This window comes from Gadus chalcogrammus, chromosome 14 (genome assembly GCF_026213295.1).
Source record: "Gadus chalcogrammus isolate NIFS_2021 chromosome 14, NIFS_Gcha_1.0, whole genome shotgun sequence".
NCBI lineage: Eukaryota > Metazoa > Chordata > Actinopteri > Gadiformes > Gadidae > Gadus > Gadus chalcogrammus.
This window is the reverse complement of record NC_079425.1, coordinates 14,789,562-14,798,437: the sequence shown is the minus strand read 5'-3', so window position 1 is coordinate 14,798,437 and position 8,876 is coordinate 14,789,562. Positions and strand designations below refer to the sequence as shown.

General features: G+C 39.1%; 1 protein-coding gene across 6 annotated transcripts in view; it reads right to left on the bottom strand.

The window, feature by feature from the left end:
* Nucleotides 1-1,633: 1,633 nt before the first annotated feature.
* Nucleotides 1,634-8,876, bottom strand: part of LOC130403182 (LIM domain only protein 7-like) — a 46,484-nt gene continuing 39,241 nt past the window's right edge. For all 6 annotated transcript variants that reach the window (XM_056607382.1, XM_056607383.1, XM_056607384.1 and 3 more), the window contains one exon: nt 1,634-8,838. In XM_056607382.1, the coding sequence (XP_056463357.1) occupies nt 8,825-8,838 (14 nt within the window). In that variant the 3' untranslated portion in view covers nt 1,634-8,824. The remainder of the gene's footprint in view (nt 8,839-8,876) is intronic.

Genomic DNA, 8,876 nt, shown 5'->3' with positions numbered 1-8,876 from the left:
ACGTCTAACCTGTAATCTCAGCAGGCATCTCCCTCAGGAGCGGATGGCTGACTGACCTCTCTGAACTCCCTTTAGAGAACCCGATAAAAACCTTACCCCAACCCTCCACTACAGACCCCAGACATTTTCAGAGTAAATCCCTTCCGACAGCACTAGCAATGGAAATAAATGTGACACCGTCTCTCATTCGTTCTGGTTCTCTCTCTAAATATATATCACTCTCTTCATCTATATCTCTCTCCCTCCCTCCCTCTCTATTCAATTAAGCTTTATTGGCATGGGAAACAAATGTTTACGATGCTAGGCAAGTTAAAGGGGACTTATTATACCACCAGGTGTGAGTGTGATTAGCCTTACAAGCCGTTTCGAAAATCGGCCACACCTGGTTGTATAATAAGTCCCCTTTAAGAACAGAAACACTGCTTTCCCGTTGTACACATTCTGTGTGTCACCGCCAAACCCCCCCTAAATGAGAGCTTCTTCGTTGCTCTGTAAAGCTGATTAGCTGCTCTGTTCGTTGTTACGCCTGCCAGCGGTTCCTCTTACTGCTTCTCGTTGGGAGCGGAGGTATATTTTACAACATAGAGCTGCAGATGTGGTTTACTGTAAAGCACGGGTTAACGCTCTTCTGTCCTTTATCACAGAGAAGACTTCAGAGGTGTCATTTTGTGCCATCTATGAAAAGGCTGTTGATATGACCTATGATCCAACACAGAATCCAAGGAAAAGACACCGTGGTCCAGACCCAAAAGAGCGTTACAAAGGAGTGTACATCGCTGTGATGAACAAACTCATCGATCAAATCACAACACGCTTTGCAAACATTGAGAACCAGGGTTTTCTTCAACTGCTTCATTCCAAGAAATGTCAGATACTTTTCCAACTGAGGCATTTGACTGCTTGTTGAAGGGATATGGCTAGTGGTTTGAATCAGACAGATTAAAGGCCGAGTTGCAAGTTCTATATTCAGACAGGGATTTTCTCACTGGAAAGAATAAACTTTGTGACTTCATTGCATTTTTCAAGCAGGGTGGACTTGACAAAGTTATGACAGAGGTTTATAGGCTAATGTGCTTAATTGCTACAATAGGAGTGACATCAGCTGGTGTGGAGAGAGGTTTTTCATGTCTAAAACGTCTTAAAACTTACACACGCAATACCATAGGACAGGAGCGTCTGCGAAACTTGGCATTTGTTGCAATTGAAAGGAAAACAGTTAAATCCTTAGAAGGAACTCCCAGCTGGTATGACCGAGTTATTGACCACCTCGCCAGGAAGACCAGGAGGGCAGAATTTAACTACAAGGTGAGAGATAGGTTAGGCATGTTTTCTTGTGGCCTAGCAAGGTGGTTACTTCACTTTAACTGTTAAATGTTAGGGTAAAAAAAAGGGACGATTTAACAATACAGCTCTGTGACGAGCAACAATGTATTCATTGAAGTAAACAATACAGTACCTCGTAAATAACCTCTATGTATCATCTTTAGAATAACTTTTGTATTTTCATATTTTGTGGTGATTTAACCATAATTGTCTGGAGGGAAGAACAGGAGAGAGAGGACATCAGAATGCAGTACAGCAGGAATTGGAGGAGAACAGTTAGGGAAAGAAAAGGTAGGCTGAATGTCTTTCCTTTCCAGTTATGTTACCCAGGGGTGGGGGGTTAGGTATGCGCTCGTTTCGGTGCGTCGGTCGGCGGGGTTTACTTCACCAAAAATGTTGACCACCAGCCGCCACTGAGTTTCAGCAACCACAGTCTGATTTGGTTTGGGCCTCAAACCTGTGGTCGGACCCACCTAGGGACTTACCTAAACTTCTAAGTTTTTTTACTTTATATAATCTTACTCTTTCCCTTAAGGAAAAGCATTGCCTGGCTTTAACACATGAAAAAACTGCATCAAAATGTTATGTGAGACGAATGTGAGGAGTGATGATTGTACTACTCTTACTTCTGTCTGGAGATGTGCAATCAAACCCTGGTCCCGAATTGCAATGTATCCAGACTCCCGCTGATTTTAAATTAATGTCTGGTCTCAAATATATTCATCTTAATGTGCGCAGCTTAGTACCAAAGATGGACATGATCAGAATGTGGGTTAGATCAACAGATGCAGACATTGTGGTCATCTCAGAAACTTCGCTGACAAAATCAATTACAAATGAAGACATTAGCATACTCGGATACAATGTTTATCGTACTGATAGGCCCAAGAAAGGTGGTGGTGTAGCCATTTTCGTTAAATCAAGATTTGATGCTTCAATTGTTCTGTCTGAGTCTATCTGTAAGCAATTTGAATTTTTGGCATTGAAGGTGGAAATAGCAAAGTCCCTCTCTATGTTGTCGGGTGCTATAGGCCTCCATCTGCCACAAAGGAGGCATTATCGTCATTGCAGGATCTTTTGTCCAAATTAAATTATATTGAGCTTTTAATGGCTGGAGATCTGAATTGGGATTGGCTAAATGCAGTTTTGGATGAATTTAAATCTTTCTTTGACTATTAATCTTATCCAGCTGGTCCACCTACCTAAGAGGCCAAATCTTAAAAATTCTGAAAAGTCCACTTTGATTGATTTAATTCTAATAAATGTTCCTCATAAATTCTTATCCTTGGGAGTTTTCTGTAATGATTTGAGTGATCATTGTGTTGTTGCTACTTGCAGGGACACAAAAAAAAAAAAACGTAAACCACGCATTATTTTCAAGAGGAATTTAAAAATATTTAGTGAACAGGCTGTTCATCATGATTTGTCTTCGGTAAATTGGGGGCACATAGGTCTTTTGCCGGATGTGGAGTTAGCTTGGACATTCTTTAAGGAACACTTTGTGAAAATTGTAAATAAACATGCCCCCATCGGGAAATTCAGGGTTAAGGGACGAGTTAATCCCTGGTTTTCCCCAGAGTTGTCAGATACCATCCATCAACGTAATGTGGCATGGGCCAAAGCCAGAAAAAGTGATTTTGCCTCTGACTGGTCTATTTTCAGGGAACTAAGGAAAAAATGCACTTCCCTTATCAAAAAGGCTAAATCTGAATATTACTTATCTGTCACAACTGAACCTTAATAATCCACAGAAATTTTGGAAAGTAATTAAATCTATATCTGTAAGTAAAAGTCCTCAGGCTCTTCCGACATTTGTTCTAAAAGACTCGGTCCCATTCTACCATAGAACTGAGGTTCTAAATTGTTTTAACAATCATTTTGTATCATCTGGTTCTTTGTTTGACTCTACAGGAGCTGCCCCTATGTCTCCCTGCACAGAAGCTCCAAGGTTTTCGGGAGAACCCTTTAATTTCTTTTAAAGATTAATGGACTTCGCGGAGGCAACCGTTCACGCCTCCACGTCGTCCATTAATTCCTGATAATGGACACCTCGAAGGGGCATTATCCCGCTTCTACCATGGTCACTTACCAACAGTGACCAAATTAAGACCATTAATTTATATTTTCATGCGTTTTACAATCCAAATATAAAGTTTTCCACAAAACATAACTTTGTTTCCCTGGTTACGCCTGAGGGTCTGACTAATACCCGGAACCACCATTACACGCCCGTTGGGTTCTCATGCAACGGAAACATTGTTCACTCCTCCAGTAATTAGGACGGACCATAGCTACGACTTTAGAACGGGAGGTAGCGGGAGGTATTATAGTCCGCTCAGCTTTGTTTTGTTTCCCTGGTTACGCCTGAGGGTCTGACTAATACCCGGAACCACCATTACACGCCCGTTGAAACGTTGTTCACTCCCCCAGTAATTAGGACGGACCATAGCTACAACTTTCAGTCATCGAAGTTGTCCTATTCTCCAAATAAATTAAAAGAAATGTTGAAATCACTCAGTTACTTTGTTGCGGTGTTGCAATAAATTGTAAACGGCTTTGACTGCGGTCCCGTTGCTATGGTTACTAATTTTAGAGACGATAAGCCAGCTAGCGCATTAATTGAGAACGGTAAACAGACAATTTGTCTCACTTGTACTAATTTTACTCTGAAATAACTTAAATGGAACTTTAGATGTTTGGGGATAATCAGCACAGCAGTCAGGTAGCTGTTTAAAGCTATAATAAACTGCGTATTTTGTTTATTTAGGTAAGGCATTATGAAAATATTTGCATGCACAATAAAGCATACAATCGTTTTAGCCGTTTTCCTTAGTGCTGTCAGTTAACGGCGTTAACGCAAACCAATTTTAACGGAGTTAATTCTTTTATCGCGCGATTAACGCAATTTTTTTTTTTTTTTTCTTTGGCTCAAAACAAAGAAGCAGTAGCCTGACTGTTTTGTTCAAGGCAGTATGTTTGTATGTTCATCGTTTAATTGCACTATAGGCTTTTTTTTTGGATCGTCCTGTTTTGATCAGAATATGCCAATGTTGTTATCAATAAAAAACATTTGCACAAGGCAAGCCGATGCTCTTCTCCATGTTGATACAAGCATTAAAAAGAGAAAAAAATATTGGACAAAGAAATCAAGGGATACTTAGCATAGAATTTTTTTTGCGATTAATCGTGAGTTAACTATGACATTAAATATTTTAATCGCTTGACAGCACTAGTTTTCCTTTCCCCTCTGGGCTAAACCCCGGATGTTTATGAAACCTAGAAACGCCCCTGCAAAGGACCGACCCCCGGAGTAGATTAAAAGCTTAGGTTGCAGTGTTTTGATGCGAGTCTTCACAAAGAACAAACTGTTATATTTGTGAGAAACTATTTAACCAGAGAAGAGCAGAACCGTTGATGTAAAAATAGTGTTCGAGAAGATTGAAATGAATGCTTTGTCAAATTGTGCTGAAGTTGACACCGAGGTCAAGCATCCTCAGCAGGGAGCTTGCATTGCTGTCTATGGTTTGCTACTCCTTAACCCAGGCTGAAAAGGTACAAATAAGTTGTTCATAATCAGCGAATTGATGAAGTTCAATATAATAATTTATTCTGAAATATATGACAAGATTGCAATTTGATTAATATCTCAAATATAACATTCATTAATAATTTGTCAATATTCTTTGTAGGCATAAACTATACAGACCAACAGACTGAATGAGATGGATAGACAGACAGATATAAGATAGATATAAAGTCAGATAGACAAAGAGGGAGAGTCAGAGAAGGTCAAAACGAAGAGACAGGCTAAACAAGTAAAAACAGAAAACCATGAACAATCACACTCCATATGCTTCCCTGCTAGAAGCCCATCCAGTCTGTTTAATGAGAAATGTTATCTGCCTTACTTCCTTTCGTAAAAACACTAAGTCTCCATTGTCTATGGAGTGTTCTAATCTGTATAGGGACACCACTGTCAAAAAGACTGTAAGGGCTCTCAACACAACAGATGCTGTGTCATAGAAAATCTAATGGCTCGATGTGCAAAATCTTCAAAGTGTCAGAAATGAGAATAAGGAGAAAGACTTAGCATTCAGAAACGGTTAGTTCCCACAGTAGGCTAGGCCACAGTGCTGCCATTTAGCCCCCTCCAAACACTTGGAAATCTAAATTAAATTCTAACCACATTAACTTCCTGGGAAGCAGATGTTCTTGTGATTGTGTCACATTACTGGCTAACACATTGTAACCACAATAACAGAGCATAGTTTTGCCTAGTTTTATGGCAGCAGCATGGCCTTCTCGTTTTATTTTAAAGTGTTACTGCCATTGCAGAACTATTTGGGCCTCAACACGTAGTGTCTGATTAGAATAATCAGGAGCTGGGGGTCCAAGTCCAATCTATTTTAATGTAAGTCTCAGAAATAAGAATTTAGATTGAATTTTTTTTTTTTATAGCAGTTTTGCTGGGAATCTTGGTGAATATGGCATTTAATTTTTCTTTGCTTCCTGTTTCAACCAATCATGTTGTTAGAGGCGGGGATCTGTTAGTGCGTAACAGTGACAAGAACTCGGTCAGCAGTTGTAAACTGTAAAATAATGTCTGCAAAGCTTGCAAATCCACACCATGTACACTGGCCACTGTAGAAATACAGTCATGAAATTCCCTTCTGAATTGCATAATGGAGATCTCTTCTATACCACAACACATTATAGCTAACTATTATCATATCTAGTCTTCTGGTTCCCTGCCAATTACGTAATTTATATTTCTTAATAACTTATTTATTAATCACATTTTCTAAATTATGTTTTGCCTTTAGTGAACACTTACCTGGTTTAAAACAAGTATGATTATTTACGTGAAACAACATAGTTTCACTCATTTAAATTATGTTAAATTAAGCTTAAATGTCACATGCAGGGTTGCAATTGTTATTATCTCCTTTTAGATTGTTAGATCGATTTATACTTTGTGGTGAATTCTTACTTTCTGCGACTCTTGTAAACATGCAATGTTTACCCTTAGGCTAAATTGTGAAGTGGTGTACTATAAACACCACTCCCACAAACCAAATGTCAAGCTTAAAATACAAAATACACTTTTCTCGCTCCGTCTTCGCTTGACCTATCTGGCTGACCTTCAGCTAGTTCAACTAGTGTTCTTCAAGTAGGTCACAGCAGAGCCACCGAGGCAACCTACACAACTGAACATAACATAGAAAACACTTGACAATATCTCCAATGGGTTCTTCTAGGAAGACTGCTGCCCTCAACAGACCCAGAGGTCAGGCCACCGAGTTCTCAAACCTCTCTGTCGCTGCCAAGAGTGCTGGGAGGCAGAACACTTAACATTTTCACATCAGGCCTTCCTAATGCCTGGGGACTTTGAGATCTAGTTCAAGGTCAGGGTTAAAGGTTACATTTGAAAACAGGGGAGGGGGTTCTTGTCACTATGACTGGAGTAAAAACAGAATATCTACTGTTTTCTACTAAAGAAGATACAATTTTCCCTTCTGTTTCGACTAAAGAACAGAATATAACCATCTACTGTGTTCTAACAAAGACGATAAAATAATCCCTCTAGTTTGAACCAAAGTGGCGTGAGTTCTGCCAGACTTCAGGACAACACAGAAACACTATGACCCACTCCATGTAACATCATATCTCAAGGAACATTCATACCCGCACCATTAGGTAAACAGAACTAGTTTAACTTTGTATATAAGCTTTATGGAGAGCAACCCACAGATCACAGGCTTTTTCTCCATGAGATAATGTTCAGCCTTATGTCAAAGACATCTCTCATATCAGCCTGAAAAGGGCTTTGCTTGAGTATTGACACTGGTCTATTGATATTAAAAATAAGCATGAGTTTCATTATGTATACACAGTAGTCATGTTTTAGGGATATCATTCGTCGCTCTCTGGTTCCTGTTTTAAGTTTAAGCAAAGGTCGGGGTGACAAGCGTGTCTCTTCCTTCTGTTCAGCAGTGACACTTCCTTAAAAATTCTTACGACACACAACCTTCTCTTTACTGACCTTGCATTACTATGAGATAAATATGTTGCGATACAAAAACTGGGATTGTGCCTTATTAACATTCATAGGACCAAACTACAACCAGTAGCATTCAGAAAATGTTATTCATCTACAAAATAAGCCAAGAAATTATTTGAGATAGGCCTACATTTAAAGCGATACAGGAATGTCTAAAATCCCTTTGTAGCATTGACAGGATATAAGAGGAAGGAAGAGTGACAGATGTCTCAACAGATAGAGGATTGAGACCGTTATAGTATCACTGTTTGGTGGAATCAGTATCCAAAGACATTTGACAATCTGGTATTTGATAGAAAATAGCTTATTTACTCCATAGCTCTCTGCAACAGTTTGCTTGCGTTTCTATTTCAATAACGTACATGTGATACTAACCAAGTTCTATTATGTGCAATTTATGTCTTAGTAGTGTAACATTTCAACAAGTTCGTAGCTTAAAACTACCTGGACATACTGAAGTCAATGCAGATCAAGTGACTTCAAAATTGTTCATAAAATCACAGCCTATAACCGATACATTACACATAAAGCGCATATAAAAATGCTGTCCATCCCGTACCTTTGCTTACTAGAATCTTAATATTCACTCCCAAAACCATTCGGACGCACAATAAACAGCCAGCTAAGCTATGCTGCGACACAGTTGCACAGCCAGAGTGGACAACTCAGTTGAAGTTCTCAGAGCACAGTTAAGAGTTTGTCTACAACCTAATAAATTGGTGCTGCCCAATACTGCACATAGAGAATTTATTCATAAAAATCTTCTCCAATGACCATTCGACAAAGTCCAACGATCTAATGAAATTAACATAAGGTGTATTTTAACTACAAGTTTTTCTTCCAGCGGTCATTATGAACTGTTCGATGATCCATTGTTTTGGTTAGAAGAACGCCCACTTAAAACTAAACCAGTGGGTCAATACTGCCATCTAGTGGTGTGATAAAATAACGGATATATTTGTGGGATACATCTTTTATTTCCAAACATTTCAGTCACATTTACCTGGTTAAACATTTCATTATTTTATGACTGCTGGACCCATATCACCAAATGATCTGCAAAGTGCACTTAGCAAGATGAAAGTGAAGATAGAAAGTGCTTGAAGTTATGTAATTGACATGACCCTCACCATAGCATTAGTAAAATTACTTGCTGATGGGGGAAAACAAAACGATAGTGGACAGATACAACCAAAAACCGAAGATTTAAAAACACTCATTATCCTATTTTATTTCATACAGTACACTTAATTAGCAACTTTTGGCCGAGTGAAAGATTAACGAATATTTCAAAATGTAAAATCATACAACACACGGGCCAGGGCGCTAGTGGGTGGGGTTCACGTGAAAGTTCATCCAACATTTTGTCGCGTCACTTCCTCGACAAAATGGCCCCTTTTTTCTCAATCTGACACAGACTTCTCTGGTCACATGACCTGGTCAATTGCTGGAAACTGTAAGAATTTATGATAGGATTTGTTAGCGTTCCACA